The 22,134-nt window shown below is 30.3% G+C and overlaps 1 protein-coding gene across 10 annotated transcripts in view; it reads right to left on the reverse strand.

Moving 5' to 3' along the window:
- Positions 1-22,134, reverse strand: part of Tmem135 (transmembrane protein 135) — a 271,986-nt gene that overhangs the window by 186,822 nt on the left and 63,030 nt on the right. Inside the window, exon 3 of one of the 10 annotated variants that reach the window (XM_046439335.2) lies at positions 16,424-16,482. The exons of the other annotated variants lie outside the window; for them this stretch is intronic. Coding sequence (XP_046295291.1) covers positions 16,424-16,482 — 59 coding nt within the window. The remainder of the gene's footprint in view (positions 1-16,423; positions 16,483-22,134) is intronic. 10 annotated transcript variants of the gene reach the window in all.

Consider the following 22,134-nt stretch of genomic DNA (forward strand, 5'->3'; position numbering starts at 1 on the left):
GTGTATTCTTGAAAAGGATGTAATATATTCCAATTCTTAATCATTCTTCCTAATTCTACAATTTTTCACCATTTCCTGTACTAGTTGGCCTCTGCTCTTAAATTTATTTCCATCATAAATTACTTTAACAAGAATTCAGAATCCAAACATAAATTTTATAAACACATACAGTGCATACACCTGCTTGGTAATTAAAACCAGCCTACTGTCAATGCAATGTTTCCTTCTAACACTTCCAAATATGCACAGGCTATACTTCATGGACACTTTATTTTGTTAGCAATTTTAACACCAAAATATATATAGTGTTATGTGAAAAAACCAAAACCAAAAAACAAAATCCTTAACACTTCTATATCTACGCATTTTAGCAAAATCTAAATTTTTAAAAAAGCAAAATATATTAAATTTTATATTAAATTCACTGGAAAATTAAATAATGAAATTGTTTCATTTATGGTCATTTTTAAACTACCATTTTAAAATGAAAAGATGAATATCAATAACTTAAAAATTATATTTAATAAAAATGAAAAAAGATTTAAATATTTTAACAATACTTTACATATAAAAAGAGGCATATACTGCCAAGTGCAGTGGCACACACCTGTAATCCCAGCAACTTGGCAGGCTGAGGAATGAGGATCACAAGTTTGAGGCCAGTCTCAGCAATTCAGTGAAGCCCTAAGCAACTTATCAAGACCTGTCTCAAAATAAAAAACAAAAAGGGCTGGAGGTATGGAGATATAGCTAGTGTAAAGTGCCCCTGGGTTCAATCCCTAGTAAAAGGGGGGGAGGGGGAACAGGATGAGGACTCATTAATTATACCTAGACATAATAGTCCAGACTTCTAAAAAGATAGTTACAAAAATTAAGTTTTAAGAAACAATAAAGACAGAAATTATTTTTTTAAATGATCAATAAAGATTGATAATGAATTAAAATTCTTTAAAATCACTTTCAGATAAATATTCTAATTTTAAAAAGTTAGACGGAAAAAAAAAAATAAAATGGTTAAAAAAGCAAACAAAATGGCTACTCTTCATCTAGAAAAGGGGTTCTCAACTTTTTTGCTTCATGACCCCTAAGAAGATTGGCCTAACATCCCCATGAGTGTTCCCAAAATTATGGGTAGTTAACATCATGCTAATTGTCATGCACCCTTTTGTTTCCAATCAATGAAGTACACTGGAATGTACTTCAGGACAAATTATGTTTGTAAAAAAGATATAAAGGGCATAGGTTGTGATACAGTGGTAGAGCACTTGCCTGGCATGTGTGAGGCACTGGGTTCGAGTCCCAGCACCACATAAACAAATTAAAAAAAAAAAATAAAGGTATTGTGTCCATATACAACTAAAAAGTTTTTTTAAGAAGATAATTATAATATTTTCACTACTATGAGTAAAAGTATACTGGAGCATGCTGTACTATAGGTATCAATACAATAATTATTTTGATAACATTGTTGAAAATTAGAGAAAGGATGGGTGAAAATGGCCAGAAAAAAAAAAAGGAATATATTACAGGTACTGACTATAAAATTGCTTTGTTAAAAAGAGTAAAACAAATTAGTGTCAATTTTAGAACTTAATCAAAATTTGTTTTTATTTAAATAAACTATCTGTACAGCTTAATTAAGTAAACTTTAAGTCATTTATTTATAAATATTCTGAAGCTCTTAATAATTGGCTGCAATAGCTTTAGAACAACTGGTCCCCTGCTTCCAAAACTGCTACTCATCCTCCTTACAAGTACTCCTTTCCAAATTACTTGGAGTAACTGTTTTAATACAAATCACACAACGTTTTTGATTTTTTAAGTTTCCAATGTTTTTCTATTACACTGAAAGTCTAAACTCTTACCATGGCCAACAATGTCCTAAACATAATGTCTGTTTGTTGCCTACATTTCCAAATTTATTTCATAGAGATTCTTTGGCTATAAATCAAATGAACCAAACTTGTCCCCATCTCAGGTACTAGTTACTTACTAGTCACTTTCCCTGAGCACTCTTGCAGAAGATCTAGCTCTATCATTCAGGACCACAAGATGTCATCTCTTTTGGAGAGACCTTTCCAAACCAAAACAGCTTCATCTCCCTACTAGTCAGGCTGGGCCCATTATTTGCTTATATCTACCTTGCTCATACCACTTACAATATTTATATTTTTAATTTATCTACTTATCTGATTATTGTCCTGCTTTTCTTCTAGAATGTAAGCTCCCCAAAGACAGAGACATTAACTGTTTTATTTGTGCCTTGGCCACAACATCTAGAATAATGTTGGGCATATAGCAAGCATTCAATAAATATTTGCAAAGTGAAAGAAGTATTGACATAAAATAAGCAAAATTAGTATTCTACCTAAGTAGGCTGTTTCAATCATTAGAAGGTAAGTATGACTAAAGTCTCAGTTCTGTAAAAGCTTATCAGAATGATAAAAGGGAAGTGGAAGAGGAAGAAAGAAAGGGGGAACAAAGGAGAAAGGAAAGCAGGCAGAAAAGAAGGGAAGGAGGAGTAAAGGAAGGAAATTGCTACTACAGAATAAGGAACCAAGTGTCATAGGAAAACAGAAAAGAATACCATCTACTCAAAAAGAAAGATTTCTAAATGTACATTTGACACTGTTATAGGTACATGACCAGGAAATAGCAGATCATATATTAAATGGAGATTACTTCTTGTGATCCTCTGTACCAAGAAGAAATTTCATGCATGTGTATTACATAAAATGTCATTGAGGTAATCTGAGTTACTCTTTTATTCATGAAGAATTCAACAGAGGTCACATGCCCCCTTCTTTTGCTGTGTCCCACCTGCTATGATGCAGGGTAAGATTATACCCAAATTAGGACAATCAGACTCTCCCTTCAAAGGATTGAAATTTGAGGTTAAAGACCAATGGGAGGAAAGGGATGTTGGAACTGAGTCACTTTAATGTCAGTGTCATAAGAAAGGTCCTAAGGCTGAGTTCTTCATAGCTGCCCTTGTTTCCTGTCTTTTCTTAAGGCTTGACAGTTTAGCACGTCTCCCAATTCTGTCAGCCAGCTAAATGTTCCTTTCCTTAATTCTGACTTTTAAGGTATCTAAATTAGTTTCTATTTACAAAGTCAAAGAAACTATAACAGATATTTAAAACACTGTGGATTGAAGTCATCCTAGTAAAAAAGGTAAAATAACGGACCAAAGAAGAACATTTCACTACATACATAGAAACTATAGTGATAGAGTAGCAAAAAGACAGAGTAGAAAACTGACATTACTGTCCAGCTTCAGATACAGATTCAAATCCTACAGTTATTATTTGATAGCAATGTGATATGAGCTTGAATGACTAAATTTAGTAATATTCTATTTGTTTCATAAGCTGCTGCTAACAATATCTGCCATAATTATAAGGTTGTTTGAAGATGAAAACAAGATGAAAAATATCAAAGCACTCATCAAAATGTTTGGAAGATAATAAGGATTCAATAAATTTTAATTCTCACCTTGCTTCCCTATAAGGATAAAATATTTATTAAAAAAACAAATAGTCAACTTTGGCTAGAGCATCAGCTAATATAGTCCATGGCCAAATCTGCCCCATCACCTGTTTTGTACCCTCAAACTAAGAATAATCTTTTTTAATTTTTTTTAAACAGTTGAAGATTAGATTAGAAATTTTCCCCATGAAAGATAAGTATTATCTTAGCACATGTGAATGTGACCTTAATTGGAAAGAGGATCTTTACTGATATTATTTGGAAATAGGGTCCATGTAATCAAGTAAAAGAGAAATTAGAGAGAATATTCACACAAAGTCACACAGGCTTACAAAGAAGGCTATACAATGAGAGAAGCAGAAATTAGATAATGCAGCAACAGGTCAAGAAATACCAAAATCTTGTCGAGCTACCAGAAGCTGAAAGAGACAAGGGACCCTTCCCAAGAGCCTTGAGAGAGAGCATGGTCCTGACACCTTGCTTTCAGGCTTCTAGCCTCCAAACTCTATGAAAGAATAAATGTTTATTTTAATACACTGTTTGTGGCCATGTGTTATGGCAGCCCTAGATAATAACACAAGTGGTATTTAAAAGTCAAAATAATACTATTTTTGAGCATGTAAAACGTATGTAAAATCTGGGGGCAGGTTGTGGTTGTGGCTCAGTGGTGGAGCACTTGCCTAGGATGTGTGAGATAGTGGGTTTGAGTCTCAGCACCACATATAAATAAGTGAATAAAATAAAGGTCCATCAACAACTAATAGAAATTTTTTTAAGTATATAAAATCCAAGTTTTGGAATCCAGAAAGTTTTCCTGGAATGCAGTCATACTCATTTATTTACATATTGTTTATGGCTGTTTTCACCTACACTAGCAGAGTTGAGCAGTTGCTATACAGATCATATGACCCACACAGCCAAAAAATAAATTTTTTATTTTCTGTATCTAAGCTGAAAAAGCTTGCCAATTCCTGGGCTTGAGCTTTATTACCTAAGAGAGGAATTATTGCCTAAGAGAGGGTTCTAAAATAGATCTGTAGAGGGCCAAGTAGTAGCTGGGTAGATTATAAAACTAAATAAACACACAAACTTTAAAAAACTAGAGATTTTTTATTATGAGAAATGGCTCAAGGTTTTTATAAATAAATCAAGATTTGGTGAAACATTAGCAAAACCTAAAGGTCAATAATTTGCTTGTTTTTGTGAAATAAATTAGATGACATTAGTCATCAGTTTTGAGTAGAAGGAAGTAGAATAAAATGATTAATTTGCTTTATTATGTATAATTTAGGCAGAAACTATCTAGTAAAGTACTCATAAAAGTTGTATCAAGGTGAATTGAAAAACTTACTTAAAAAGTCATATGTAGATTGACACACTCTAGTCTCTTTCCTATCTATATCAATTCTAAGCAATTAAAACTGCTTCTTGACTATACAATATAAAAACCTCTTAAATGACCATGTTATCAACTACGCCTATTATAATCCACCCTGAAGAATACTTTCAGAATGCTTTTCTTAAAATGTTTGGTTGTAACGTAGAACATCTATAGCTAATTTTTAACAAAGTTATTATTTAAACAACTGCTTAAAATGCAATGCCTTTCAAAATTGGACCAAATCCCTTCCTTTCATACCATTTCAAAACACTCAATAGTCTAGAAGTTTCTCCTATATTTAGCATTGTTAAATACACTTATAACAACTTATTCTTTTCCTTTTATAACATCTATTATAACTTTAATTATTTATTCTTCTACACTAGACTAAATGTTAAGATAGGAGCATGCCCATCAGGTTTGCTATGATATAGACACACCCTGGTTGGTAGTATATAGGTGCACAGCAAATGTTGGTTAAATAAGAAAATGAATAAATGGCCAGAGAAAGAATGAAACTATGCCAGACAAACTCAGGACTCCATTCTGTGCACAAAATGCTCTCTTTGCTAAGAATTCCCTTTTCCCTGTTTACCTACCTGGAAAATTTTCCTCATGCTTCAAATGCAGCCTCCTCAGAAGTTTTCCCTACATATCCTGGCAGTTGTTCTCTTCTTTCTCCACCTTACTAAAATTACGTTTACCATATATTTTATAATGTATGCATTTACTGGTACCTACTCTTCATTGAACCTTGATTTTCTCAACCTGACATTATTTCCCCAAAGCTTAGCACAAGTATGGAACATGTGAAGAGTCCAAATTTGCTGGATAAAAGAATTAAAACTATCTTGGAAATTGAATTCAAGACAATAAATAGTGTTCTAGATCATGGGACACATTATTTCAGCATTATTCATTCATGCAAGTTAATTTGTTTTTAACAATGTATTGATGTATTTTAAGTTATTGTGATTATCTTAGGTCAAATAAAATTTGAAAAATTAAAGAAATTTCATCTCATGCTACAAATTATTTTGTTAGAGAAGTAACATAATCCCACTATATAAAAGTATATGTAGACTAAAATATGAAATCCTTTTTCTACCATCTTTCCTCAATGCAGATAAATTTAACTACAATTATTAAACAACTTAGTGTTTTCAAGAGTCTTTTCATTTGATACTACATGCATATACGGACATAAGTTGACTATATATGTATATATGGTTTGTACATATATGCCAAAATTTTAATAAATATTAACCATTAATTAACACCAATCCTATTAAGACAGTTCAAATTAATTTCATCCAAAATAAATGCCATAACTTAATTGTAATATTCTACTATCTGGAATCAATTAGGTTCAGGAAAGTTTTAAGAGGGCCACCCAGTAATAAACACAAAATAAATTGTGTCTGCTGTCCTGTTAGTGATAATTTTTTATTGCTACCTCAGTTTCAGATGTCAGAATAATAACTTCCATATTCTGATTAAAATGCAAATTGAAGCCATATGTTAGAAAACACAGCCTTTTAATATCTCTGTTTTCTTATTTTAAGCACAATAAAATTGTGTCTATAAAAGCCAACAATTATCTAGATGAATTTAGGCCATCTTGAGTCTAGAAAATGTGAAATGTTATATATCAAATTATGACAATAGATGTACTTATACCATATAGGTAAATAGCTATTTTCATGTATGTACATATCATTTTTTGGAGGGAAGTGAAAACTATGAAAATTGATCTTAGTTTTCTTTAAGAAACTAATATAACTGAAAAGTGATTTTATTAATATATTTGTTAATCCTTAAATTTACTAAAGAAACCAAAATTATTTTAATCTATATTCTTAAAAATAGATTGATACTTTTATTTGATTTTATTGATATGTATTTAATAAACCAAACTCTGCATAAATCATTTTAATGTTTAGTAATTTCTAGGACTATGCTATAAATTTCCCTGGGCTCTTCTTGGATTGAGATCAAACTATTATTAATCCAATAATACATTTTTAAATATGATGGCTATATCCTTTTCTATTTGTTACAAACTCAAAATACTATGTATATAAAATTTAATTTTCATTACAAAGGAAATCGTGAAGATAAATAAACTTCTATTATAAAGAAATGTTTCAAAAAAGCTGAATCATAGTTAAGAGTAAATATTTCTAAATTTTGTTATTTAATACCAGCTACATCCAAAAAATAATAGAAAAATCAATATGAATTAAATTACACAATTTATATACCTCAAAAGTAGTAAATAGTGTTCAGTTGTAGAAATATTATCAAATTATATGGTTTTATTGTGTGTATGTATGACTATGTAATGACAAATCCCATCATTATGTACAACTATAATGCACCAATAACAAATGTGGAAAGAGAAAAAAAATATATCTATAAGAAGAAAAGGTGACTACAAATGTACTTACTTAAAAAGGGACTGGAGTGAGGTAAAGCAGGAATAAACCAAAGCTCCCAACCAAAATAAAATCATTTCACTGTACTTAAAAAAAAAAAAATGTTTTACTTAAAATATGAAGATAGAAATCTTTAAAGAGTAAAGCCACTAAATTCATTTCTATTGTAGAAATAAATACTTATAAATTAAATAATTTATAATTTAGATTTAGTTAATAAGATGGTACTAAAAATGTATGTTAAAGGCCTCAATCATTTGACAAAAGTTTTTAACAAAAAATGGACGACATAGGGATTTTTCTTAAGGTCTGGCTATATTTATTTTTATATAAAATTAAACAAATTATTTAATATATGTTTAAACCTATACTATAAATTATATCATTAAATGCTTTAGCAGTCCCTGATTTAACAAATTAATTACTTATGTCATATAGTTCAATATTCAAACTTTCTCCAAAATTTTTCTCATATACTGCTTTCATTTGGGTTTAACAATGACAAATAATGGTAACTATTCATGAAAATTTGGAAATATGATCAGTAGTCTATTTTAGACTTGTGATTCCCTAGGTATTTGCAGGAATAGCTTGTTTGCCAAAGCTTATAAAAATAAAAATAATAATGATAATAATAAAAATAATAATAATAAGCCATTACAAATACTGCCTCCTTGGCTGATTATGTACAATTACTTTCAAGCCCTGTACAGCTATGTCCTTCAGTTCCAATATTGTGGTTTTTTGCCTATCTTCTTTACAATAGACTTATCATGTTTACAAAAGCAGCTTAAAGTAATACTATAGCTCATTCTTTCAACATACACAATTCAATGAGTTAAAGATGCTCCAAATTACTACCAAAGAAAAAGGGCTTCACTTGCTTAGTAAGTATAAACTGTAACTCATTGACATGTAGAAGAATCTATTCAAAAGCAATCTCAGTAGTGTGGACTAAGTCTAATATACTGACCGGCAGAATGATAGTCCTTACTTTGTTTCCATAGGTTCCCAAGCCATAGTCTAAGTACATTTTGCCTTAACTTAAACCAAAACTTACAAAAGAATATAGAAGGTCTGCATTTTCTAAAATAATTAAAACTGAAAAAACATACACAAATTGAATTTTGGTCAAATTAGAACAAGACCTAATATTTCACAGTAAATAGTAAGCAAAGGGTTTAACTGGGATTTTAACTTGAAAATAACAAACAAAACTACATTTGTGAAGTTTATTCAAGCTGTTACCTGCAAATGCTGCATTTGTTGATGATGAATTTGTCCATAAATATGAATTTTAAAGGGATCTGTGAAAATGCTGTATCTTTTACAAGATCTGCAATTTCACTCGGCAATGACTATAATGAATCTGCACTGAACTTTCAAATGTCTGCAACATGAAACATCATCTAGAGACTAATAAAGACACTGAAATGACAATGGTAAACTGAGAAAGATGTTCAAGTAAAAATTAGTGAATATTTGTGATAGAATAGTTTTGGCTATTCTATACACACTGCAACCTGGACAAGAAACATAATAATAAAAGAGACAGAAATAAAATCAAATTAAATATTTATAGCCCCTTATTCAACTAGCAACCCCAAACTTTGATTAGAATTATTTTTAGTTATTCAACTATATTATCATCATAAATCTCCATAATAAGTTTATATATTTATTTCTTGATTTATCAAATCATGCTATCTACAACCTACCCTGGCCCCCGATCCTTCTAATTTTTGTTATTTATATCATTTTTCATTCTCTTATGTTGTTTTTGTTGCTTTAATAACTTGAACATATTTCATCTCCAATTTCTTTGTCAACTTTGGTCATTTATTGACTCCCTTGTATGTAAAAGGAAATTATTTTACCTAAACTTTCTTTCATCTCTTCTCCTCTTCTATGTCTCAGTTTTTATCAGATATAGTTGTTTTTATATTGTCATGTTTTGTATTTATAGATTGTTCTCTATAATTAAGTATGCTGAATTTTGTTTATTGATCAATGCAAAAATTAAATGTTTAAAATTTACAGTGCTAAATATATAAAGTTTAGAATCAAAAACTGTAACAGAATTCATGTAATTGTATACCAAATGTAAAAATAAGAACTTAAAATGGTACTCCTCTACAGAATATCTTCCAAATGTCAAGATAAATTCTCAACCATTTGTTGAAAATCATGCCATGTTGTTTCATATTTAAATTGTTACTAAATACAAAGCTTTGTTTTTCATGAAGTTACTAGTTGTTCTGCTCTTGTTGTTAAAAGAAACTTGTTTTTATAACTTCACTAAATTTTCCAATTCTTTAATCACATATTTTCAAATAACACAGACATTCTTCTAGGAGCCTCTAAATTCCTATTTAAACTTGGACAAATTCCTTTCAAGATCTGCTCGACAGCTGGTATTTTGAAATTTCGTTTCATTGAATTCTTAGGTTATTTCCATGGTTTCTAGAGTCCATTATTTTTCCCTTTTTTGATTCCTTTACCTTTTGCTGGAGTGAATTCTCAAGTGATTTTTATTCCAAGTGAGAGACTAGATGAGAGGTAAACTTTTATTCATCATATCTCTGAAAATGTTATTTTTCAACCTTGCCTTAATTTGGATTTGGTTGGGTTATATATAGAATTCTGGGTTCAAAAAACTATAAAGACATTTCCCCATTATATTCTGGTTTTCAGGACTGCCCATGCCAATTTTATTATCTATGTTGTGGGTCACCTGCCTTCTCTGAAAGCTTCTAGAAACTTTTCTGTATCCTTGTAGTTCTAAAACTCTACCTGAACATGAATCTTTTTTCAGTCATCTTGCTCAACACTTAATGGGTTCTTTCCATGTGAAAACTAATATCTTTTTCCAGATCAAGAAAATTGTTTTCTATTATCTATTTAATATTCCCTTCCTTATTTTCTCTTAAGAACTAATTCAGAGTAGATTATCACATCTGTTAATTTACATTTCAGTGTTTTGCATCTGTGGCTTTTGTTCCAATTTCTGGACAATAACCTCTGCTTTATCTTTCTTTTGTCTTCCTGGCTTTTTAATCAATCTCTTTTTTTGCTCTCTAAGAACAACTTTTATTTCTGTAAGTGCCTCTTTTCCAAAGCATCCTATTACTGTTTTATAATTACTATATCTTTTCAATTTTATCTGAGGAATCTTTTTTATTTTCAGGTTTGCTCCTATTCTTGAATTTTCTGTTTTCTCCAAGACCAAATGTTTATTCAGCATTAGCCTTCTATTTTATGCTATTCACACACACACACACACACACACACACACACACACACAAACAGAACAGAAATGTCCACTGCAATTGTGGTGCTGTTAGCTTTCTCTGGAATAATTGGACAACTATGAGTTATAAACATGAACTAGGAATACTGACTGGCAGACTTCACTTTAATTGAATGAGCAGAAAGCAGATAAGCAAGCCAGAGATGGCAGACCTACCAAATGCTTAAAACTCTTCAATAAATTTCCTTACCCTGCATCAGATAACTCCTCCCTTTCAATTCCTAGGGGGAATGACTCCACACTTCCAGCTAAATCCCATTAATTAATGACTCCTGCTCTTTATTGAGCTCCTAGATTCAGATCTCTCTTCAGAGTTCTATTGAGAAGAATGTTCCAATCTCTCCTATAGAATTTAACTGTGACTACTAAACTATGTCTTATCCTTTCCTGGATTTTTACTTATTAGATTCCAACTTCTAGATCTTCATTAAAATACCTAGTCTTTTCCAACATTTTTATAGACTTATTCCTTTTTCAACATGTTTACTATAATTTCTTTAGAATTTGAAGGTGAGGGTGGGAAAGAATAGTAAAATACTGTGACTAGTCCACCATCTTGAATATTCTTGAATTTTTTCTTTTTAATATAGAACTTGTTGAAAGATGACATGCCTGTATTACAACCTATATTTTACATGAAGTCTTACCTAATTGCACATATAATCCATGTATTTCATCATTCTATCATTCTTTGATACCAAATGGTAGTTCACGTTTTTCATGTTTGTTTTATTGCACATAGCAGAAAAAACCTCAATCACATGCTCATGATAATTTCTGAGCAAATTTTAAGATTTCTTATATTATCCATTGCCTAAGAAAAAGAATTTGCCAAGGCATTAAAAATATTTTATTACCAATTTCCAAATCCTATAGACATGAAAAAAACTGTTAACTCCTCAATCCTGAATGTTTCTCCTCAGAAAATAATTAAAATGATATCTAAATGTTAAAGTGTTTAGTTACATCTATACAATGTTTTTAACTCCCTGGAGCAAAGACAACTAAATATAATTTGCTGTACAATACCAGCAATAACCATATAACCATTTTTAACTTAAAAATACTAAAATCATACAAAAACAGAATACCAGCTGTTCTTTATCTAACCAATACTTTATGTACCTATGGGGGCAGAAAGACTAAAGAGTTGGAAAGTTAAAATAGATACTTTTAAGATACCTAAATTTAGTTGAATTTTCAATCCAGATGCTATCAAACCAGATTAGTGTACCAAGATTTATTTCTAAACTAAGGAAGCTTTATGTCTTCATAGTATGCAAGTTTTCTCAAGATACATCTTTCCTGAAAACAGATAATTTTTTTCCATGCTGTGAAGACTATACAGACATGATCATAATCATAGTCACAAGGACAAAACAATAAAAGCAAACAATGATTGAGATCCTCCTATGTGATAGTAAATCTTATATTAATTTCCAAATTCTTACTCTATGAAGTAGGTACTAGTATTATACCTTTCTCATAGCCAAGAAAAAGGACACTTAAACGTAAATAGTTTGAGCCAGGCATAGTGGTACATGCATGTAATCCCAATGGCTCAGGAGGCTGAGGCAGAAGGATTGCAAGTTCAAGGCCAGCCTCAGTAACTTAGCAAGACTCTAAGCAATTTAGCAAGACCCATTCTCAAATTCTTAATATTTTTTTTTTTAAAAAAGAAGGCTGAGGATATGGTTCGGTGGTTAAGCACCCCTGGGTTTAATCCTCCATAGCAAAAAAGAAAAAATAAATAAATGGTTTGACCAAGACCATCATACAAGTTAAGATTTTCCATTAGAACAAATCAACTATTAAAGTTATACCAAAAATATATAAGTTCCCAGGCTAGAAAACAGGGCTAAGGAGTTGAATTAAATGAACCCTAACTGGTATATAAACTGATAACAGAATTTAGGTCTCCAGATTCCATAAGAATTTACCTTCCAACCATTTATGTGTTTCTTATTTGACCTGTAACAGGTTACTGCTACACTTTCAGGTATAGAAAGTCGATTTAATATTAGCTAATATAATAAACCTATCCTGTCACAAGGACTTTTGCTTTTAATAAAAAAAGGTTAAATCTTTAAAAGTCTTTATTAAACTATTATTTCCATTAATCATCTAATATCAAAAAGAATTACAGAAGTAAAATAATACATACCAGATCTGAAAGATTCAGGCCCTTGTTGTGATAGTACATTTTTGTATAAACATGTCTTTCTTTCCTTTTCACTTTTTTTTTCCACTTTTTTTTGAAATACATAGTTGCACACAAATACATAATCAAGTTTCAAGCAAGGTAATTTCTGTCTGCCTCCTACAACTTTTAAGCAAAATGGAAATTACAAAGTGAATTTCATCAAATGGCATTTATAAACTGGGCCAGGACTTTTCATCTTCTACTTTGTTAATCACTATTGTAGATGTAAAAGGTACACCTTACAAAACTATTCTAAATGAGCTATTATTCTTCTACACATTAAAACCATTTATACCTCTTAAATTTCTTCATTGTACAGCTCACTTTATCAAGCCAATTACAGTATAACTGGTGCCCAAATGTAAAAAAATTCCAAAATCTACACATTATAGATTCCATCCAAACAACTCCTCAGACAGTAAACCATTCCTGATAAGTGGTATAATTAATTGTTAGTTTAAACTCATGTTATCTTCATGAAAAAGTCTGCTAAGAGGTACCACTTGATACAAGATAGTACTGGGAGTGGAGGGGAATAAAAGACCTATTATCACACACCATTCAGTAAGTCAGTCACATCATTCAACAAATGATGAAAAATTAAATCAGGCTAGGAATCAGCCCTAGACACTTTCCTCCAAAATTTTTAAAATATAATACATTGTTTAAAAATTAAAGTTCTTAAGCACTTAAGTAAATATTTTTACTACTTGCCTCTAAATTTTTCTGAATGGTAACTTTAGTACTGAAATAATTTTACATACAAGTTATAAAGATATTTTACCTTACATTTAAGCAATTAAGTATGTCTCATCCTAGCAATAAGCATAATAACTATTACACACACAAAAATCATTATTTGCTTCTGTTTTTAAAAAGTTATATTAAATCATAGCTATGGATATCAAAGAAGAAAGAACAGATCTCATAAAACCCCTTTGAAATACAGTAACAAGAGTTACAAAATATAGCAAATATAAAAGCTATTTTTAGGACTTAAATAGCTTGTTAAATGAGTATAAGTTAAATAAGCTATTTTTACTTTGGTTTTAAACATACAATTCTCTTAAATAATTTAATTCCTAGAAGTATAAGTAATGCTTAACTTCTAGATCTGACTGACATGAAATGATTTAACATGGAGGTATACTGCTATTGCCTGAAGCTGTCAGAGTGGTGCTAATTTTTTACAATTCAGATCCTCAGACTCAACCTTAATTAAAAGACCATAAATGAAATAATAAAATTCTATGCAGCAACTGTTGCCATATTTGAAGTTTGTTTCTTGATATCATCCAATTAAAAAGTCTTAAGTTCTAAAAGGTTATTATTCAGTATTTAAATAGAATATAGTGGCCTAGAAAAAAGACTACACCCAGCGTCAAAGCCTGAGTTTCCAATACTACCTTATATATTATCAGTATGTTTTCAGAGAAGTCATGTATGTCCCAATGTCAGTTTTCTTCATTTATACATGTGATAATAAGGAAGAACCCATAGGAAGTCATTCTGTTATTCACTCCAATAAGGGGAAAATAACCTGTTTGCCAGTCATGCCTATTTAACAGGATGGTTTTGACATGGGAAATGTATAGGAAAAACATGTTACAAAGTAATAAACAAACATGAGCTGTACTACCATGCAGACATTATTTGATGCATACCAAGCATTCATGTTATTACTGCAGGAAATTACAAACAAAATTCAAAACTCTTAAGAATTTAAAGAAGAAAACAAAAATACAGAAAAACATACGGTAAATATTTAAAAACTTAAAATTTTTCTCTTTAAATCTATGAGTCAAAAAAAATACCAAGAAAACAAATAGTACATGGATTAATTAGAGAGAGCTAAATAAACTAAGCATTTCTTCAGCCTTCCTTGCTAAAGAGTCTTACTTCTCAGTGTTGGTCTACACATTTTTTTCTAAGCCCACATTTAGGGAACAATATGTTTAAGTTTATTAACAATGGCTTATTTAGTCTAGATTTAGTAAAAGAATGAAGAAGTATAAATGTGAATGAACACCTATGTTCAAGTAACAGGTATCTAAGGCAGGTTCAAATCCTAGAACTTACTTTCATATCAGCTTCCAAGAAGCCATTTTGGAAAGCCAATCACATGTTATGAATACAATGGTAGCAACGCTAATGACCCAAATATTATTTCCCCTTTGGTACAATATCTGTAATTTTAAAATGTATGTCATTTTTATTTATATTTAATTATTAATTTTATATTATATACATATTACTTTAAAAGCAGACAAAAATACAGTTTTGTATTAAAACATTTCTTTAAATTTTTCATCTTTTCTTTCTTAGTGAAATGATTCATTATCACAGTACAGAATAAATTATATATATATATATATATATATATATATATGACAGAAGAGAAAACTTAGGTTTGTGACTATAGTCACAAAGTTCATAAATGCTATGGAAGGATCCAAATTTAAATTGATCGGACTCCACAGCCCATGTTCTTAACTACTTCATTCTACTGTGTTTTTGTAATCTGAGCTAGAAACTACCTGAACCGTTATGGTATACCATCTAGAACAATACCACAAAGGACTCTCTTCTGCATGAGGAAATTTTATCCTGCCACAGTCAGCAAGACTTCTACAGTGGATTTCTGCCACCCAAGTCATAAATGATTTCTCCAGAAATATTAAGACCAGATTCACTCAGCTAGAAATCTGGAGTTAGATGGTCTTTCTACAAGGCCACATACCTACTATATGAAATGGAAAGCTAGGGTGGTCATTTTCCACACAAAATCTAGAGTGAACTGTAAAAAATGAATAAATAAAAAGTCAACCAGTATAGAAAGAAGGACTCAAAGGAAGTAACTCTATATTTCACTCTAGTAAGGAAAAAAAATAACTTATCAGTCAATAAAATCTGTTCATAAATGGTTTGCTTCTCTATCTCATTAACAAAGAGAATTTTAAATCCATTTGACATGAAGTATAGTAGCAGTGGACATAGAAAAGAATTGGCATTTAAAATTTATTTCAAAATTGAATTAGCAAAATCTGATTGTATTTTAACTTACTGATAGAGCATAGAAAACTTTAGGATGTTTGAGGAGTTTTTGATGCTATAAAAATGATTTGTTTATTTTTTAGTTGTAGATGAACACAAAGCCTTTATTTTGTCCATTTAGTTTTATGCAGCATTTTTAACCCAGTGCCTCACATGTGCTAGGCAAGTGCTCTACCACTGAACCACAAACCCAGCCCTATAAAAATGACTTTTAACGTTTTTTTGAGGTAAAACTGACACAATAAACACCACACATTTAGGAGTACATCTGATAAGTTTTTACCCATGTATACAACTATAAACAGATCATCACACTCAAGATAATTAACACATTCATTACCAACATTTCCTTGTGCCGCTTACCAATATATAAAAAGACCTCCGCTTCCCTTCAACCCTGAGCGTATCAGTAGAGACTACTTAGAAAACAGGATTCCCATTCTTACCCAGGATTAATGAGGTACCACATCCCCTGAGTCCATTTTGTGCTTTTATAACAGAATACCCCACACAGGTAATTTATAATGAACAAAAATTTATTGACTCACAGTTCTGGCAACTGGGAAGTCCAATATCAAGTTACTGTCATTGAGCAAAGACATTCTTGCTGCATTATACATGGCAGAAGGCATCACATAGCAGAAGAGCAAAGAGAGAGAGAACAAGAAGAAGTAAACCCATTCCCATGATAAATAACCCATTCGTTAGTTCACTCCTGAAGGTGGACCCTCAAGACCTAAACCTCTTCCACCTCTTCATACCATTATAGTAGTATTTAAAGTTCAACATGAGTTTTAGAAAGGACAAACATTCAAATATAGCATGCTAAGTGCTTAATAAGCTTTTAAAATTCATTTTGAATTTTTCCTTTCTTGCTATTATACTGCTTTGCTTTTCCCTCTTATTTATATCCCTTTATAAAATTCTGCCTCTTCACATTTTTTATTTATGTTTTCTTAATTTTAACAATTTTCCTTAACATTCATCTTTTTCAATTTTTTAATGTATTTTAATGTTATCTTCTTGTGACAAATAGAAAACAAAAGCATATAAAGTCTTAATAATACATGTCCCCCCCCCCAAATATACCCATTTATTCTTGGTATGAGTGACCCTATAATAGTCTGTCAAGCAATTTATAACAGAGTATAAACTAATTTCAAAGTTGAATCTTCAGCCACAATATTCCTATGTTGAATAATCAAATTATTCAGAAGCACAGATCAAAGAAGCAGAAGACAACACCTCTCCCAAAGTAACAACAGAATGACCTACTAAAATGTTTCCTCACATTCCAAGACATTATATCTTTCTACAGAAAATATACCACCTAAAACATCTTTCTTCTTAGCCTTTATTCATGCACACTCAGAGAAACTCACAAAACAGATAAAAAGAGATTTTGTTATACTGAGGAATTAGAAGCAATCTATCACTCAGAAAATCAAGTAAAATGCAATGGAGCAAATATACCAAAATTAGATTGTGATGAAGATCACAAAATCCTGTGAAAAATGCCAAAAAACAATGGAATGTAAGCATTTAAATGGTAAATTTTCTAGTCTATGAATTATATCTCAAAACTGTTAGAAAGCATATATATAAGGGAAAGATATTTTGGCACACTATGCAGTCTTCAGAGGCAATGCATTGAAGTATATAAAACACCCATAGGTCTTGAAAACAGGTGTAAAGTTCAAAGCGAACAAAATAACGTAGAGATACAACTTTAAAACACAGTATTAAATTGTCCAATAAAGGAAAATAAGAAGAAATGTTACATGAACCAATGAAAATAGTTTTACCCCATACTCAAAACTTCATATTTGGAAATAATAAATGAAACAAATAGTTGTCACCTTATATAGTAATTGGTTATTTGAGATATATCTGAACAGAATTTAACAAGACAAAGGAAATCTAAATTTTGACTTTGGAAAGACAAAATGTAACTTCATAATTTATTTTAAATATTAACTTATCTTAATCCTTTCAATAAAGCCCCTTACAATAAGTCCTGTAATAAATCTCTTTTTATAATTTCTCTTATATAGTCCTATTTTAAATAACTATTAACACATATGATGGATTTCTATCCTAATGCATCTAAATTTTAAAAGAAAAAAAGTTGTGAATACCATCACAGAAACTGCCTCAAATGAGTAAAACAAATGCAACTGAGTGTTACCAGCAGCATTCAAAGAAATGATGGTTATCCAATGGTTCTTAATATTGACCATTTTCATGCTCACAAGCTTAGCAGTAATGTTCTGGAAAAAGGTAACGATCATGAATTAAAGAAGAGAGGTGAAGGGAAAATTCTTTAACTACAATAGTAGGTGACACTGGATCAAACATGAAGATAGTACCCAAGAAAAATCTGGGGAAATAGCTTTCCAAATTAAAAAAAAAAAAAGGCAAGTACAGGTTTTAAATGATTAAAGAAAGAAAGACAAAATGATGAATGAGAAGAAAGATTAGATGTAGACGAAAAGAGAGAGGTGAGGCATTCATCAAGAGTCTTGTGAAGCACACTAAGGCAAATGAATTTTAAAAGGATTGCAGTAGAAAAGTAAAGTTTTTCTGTTTTAAGTTGAGGATCAACATGCTCTAATTTGTATCTCTAATAACTCTAACTGTACATAGAAGAAAGACTACATGAAGAGTGGCAAGGTGTAAACTAGTTGGCCTATTAAGATAGCTAAGATGAGATGTTAAGGCTTAAACTGTGATTAGAACAATGGAGACGGTTAGACATGGTAAAATTCAGATTGTATTTTAGAAGTAAAATAAAATTTCTTCATGGCTTAAACTAAGAGTATAAAGAGAAGAAAATAATTAAAAATGCCTAAGTTTCCAGCCTAAGAAGCTGAATGAATGATTGATGCCATTTGCTGCATGGGAAAGCTTAGGGAAGCAATTTCAAAAAGTGTTTATAATTCCTTTCTTTTTAAGTTTAATACTACTATTTTATTTCTTTTGCATTCATCTGTCAAATTTTCCAACTCATTTACAATCTGTCTTGTATTTCTTTCCTATCCCCATGTGCCCAGCACAGCGCTGATATATATAATACCTGTTAAATTTCATTAAATTGAAGTGTCCTTATAAAAAAACACATGAATCAACATTTTCAATCCTTATGTTTGAAAAATCAAATACAGATGTTTTAATCAAAGACACTGCATGTTTAACATTAACAAATAAATGCTATAGAGAAGCCTACTAGATGTATGTTTACAATTTTAAAATGCATACATTGTTAAATGTTTGGTGGCATAAACGAAATTATGAAGAAGTTTTCAAATGGACTTATACAGAAGGATTTTTATTTGTCTTAAATTATTTTTCTTATAAGTAAATTAAACATAAAAGAATTGCACTTGACATCCTATTTTAAATAACTGTTAACAGCATATGATAGATTTTGAGAAACGAGAAACCCCAGTTATTGTCACAACCAACATAATAAAGAAAAATCACATGAAGACAAATTTAGCTTATGTGTTCTCTTAAATTATACCATGGCAAAGCTGAATTCTAGCAGCTGGTGCTCATGTGGGTAATTGGTTGTGGCATATGAACCCCAGGAAAACTTTTTCATTATTTTACTACTATTATCTTGGCAGAAGCCAGAGAAAATATTTCTTTATTTTGTACATTTTCTATATCCCCTATATCCCTTTTACTTATTTTAACCTTTAACTACTAATTCACTATCAATTTCAAAAGTCTAGGAAATAATGCTATTTTAAAAATTGTACAGTCTTCCTCTAAAATATGCTAAACAACATATAACAAGGAACAATATTTTTAGACAGGTATTAAATCCATTGATATATGTCTTATTTTTTAAATGGTTTTTTATCATTAAATTATAAAAACTAGTAATCTAATAACTTCAACTTATTAGGACTTACTGGAAGATACCATGTGTAATGAAAGTAACTATAAGGGAAGACTATTTTACAATGAAAGTATCAATAAAGTTGTCCCCTTTTTGAGAGTATACAGTTCTTTACATGTTCCCAACAGTGCCAAACCCAAACCACAATTAGCAAAATTTAGATTCCCAATTATATAGTACAAGCACTTTCACAATGTTGACTTGTATCAAAATGTCACATTACCTTATTGATATGTATAAGTTTTACTTTTATGTGCCAGTTAGAATAAATTTAATTTTCAAAAAATCTAAAAAACAGATATGAGGTTTATTTACTTTCCTTAGTTTACAAATTTCTCCCCCAGGAAAGTATGAGGTCTTGGTCTACTAATCATCTATTCATTTAAAATCCAGACGTTTACCTACCTTGTTCCCTCAACTAAATGAAGTATAAGAACAGAATAGCTACTTATTTCATGTTCCAATACCCAACAAATTGCTTTCTTAAAAAAAAAAAAAAAAAAAAAAAAAGTCCACTGATGAAAATAAAGACAAGGGTAAAAAAGATAATACAGAACTAGTTCTATATATTTTTCTATCAGAATTCATTCAAAGACATGACAGTATCTTTAAATCTTTTAATCAAAATAATTAAGGAATGGGTAAGTACCATAGCCAAAACTAACAAAATTACATTATAATTTACCAAGCAATTATTATTTCATTGTCTCCCAACAACTTGAGTGCCATTATATAGTATAAATGTATGTATAAAACCAACCTAATATAATGAAGATATAACCAAGAATTTAAAAAGGAGTAAATCTTCCCAAAATAATTTAATCCTTACAAAAAAAAATTGTATGACACAGTAACAAAACAAGTATATTATAAAACAATATGACCTGAATTTAAAATATGGGCCTTCAACATGTACTTAGTGTGCGCACTTTGTTTATGTATTTAAACCACATTGAAGAAGAAGCAAAATAAAAAATAAACACAAAAATATCAGTAATTATTAAAGGGTAAAATTACAGATAAATTTTAATCTTTTCTTTATGCTTTTCTATATTTTTCAAATCAGAAACATATAGCAAAATACAATACATATTTTGTTTAAATAAACCTAACATTTACAAACCTAAATTTGAAGTTAAAAGTTAACAATTTCATCTTAGTCTATCTTGTAACAATATAAACAAGTTATATCAGAAAATTATTTCTATAGATTAAATTCATTTTTCTCTGAAAATGTCAAAATCCTTCATCTATTTTGTTCCAACTCTCCTCTTAGTATGATAATAATAAATGGACATAAATTAATGGTTCTATTTAGATAAACTGAACATGAAGCTTATTTGGTTTTCATTAACTTCCATAATATATCCTAATCATTTGCAAATTCACTTTCCTTAGACAAAGTCAAAATCTACATGTAAAGACTTTGACTTCATTAAATTTTTTCAATACAAACCTTTTATAACTGCCTAACAAAAGATAAAAGACCAAGTCAAATTCTGCATTTTCCCAGAATCTTTTTTAAACTGCAACTTACTAATCCATTCACAAAAATTACAAGTTTAAAAATAAAAAAAGACAAATATACCCCCACTCAAAAAAAAAAGGTTTTCAAATAAGAAAGAACTAGAGATTCAATGGTTTATTCTAGACTAGAAATACTGCCAAAGTGGTATAGCCTTTACTCTAGAATATAATTTGACAGTTTCTTTAAAAACAAAACACATAACCACCTTCTAATCCAACAATTGGCCTGCTAGCATTTTTCCAGGCAAAAGTTCATAACCACACAAAAACTTGTGCATGAATGTTTACGGTAGCTTTATTCATAATAACCCAAAACTGGATATAAGTCAAATGTCCTCCAATGAATATATCCATAGCAAGCAATACGGCTCAGCAATAAAAAGGAATGAACAAGTGATACATACAAGTTGAATGAATACCCAGAGAATTATGCTGAGTGAAATTAGCTAATTCCAAATGGTTATACACTATATGACTCCATTTATATAACTTTAAGATAACAAAATTACAGACAGATTAGTGGCTGTCAAGGGGTTAAGAAGACAGAAGAGGAATGCATGTATGGCTATAAAAAGGGCAGCATAAGGGATTCTTGGGGTGAAAGAAACATTCTTTATCTTGTCTGTATCAGTTAAACACCAGGGCTTTGATATTATAGGTATTTCAAAATGTCACTACTAGAGGAAGCTGGGTAAAGAGGATATGAGTTCCCTGTATTATTTTTACAACTACATACGAACCTACAATTATTTCGAAATACAAGTTTTTTTTTTTAAATATCGCCATTTGCGGATGACATGATAATATATTTAACAGACCCAAAAG

This window comes from Marmota monax, unplaced genomic scaffold (assembly GCF_021218885.2).
Source record: "Marmota monax isolate L192 unplaced genomic scaffold, Marmota_monax_Labrador192_F-V1.1 WCK01_AAM20220418_F8-fsc00096, whole genome shotgun sequence".
Classification (NCBI taxonomy): domain Eukaryota; kingdom Metazoa; phylum Chordata; class Mammalia; order Rodentia; family Sciuridae; genus Marmota; species Marmota monax.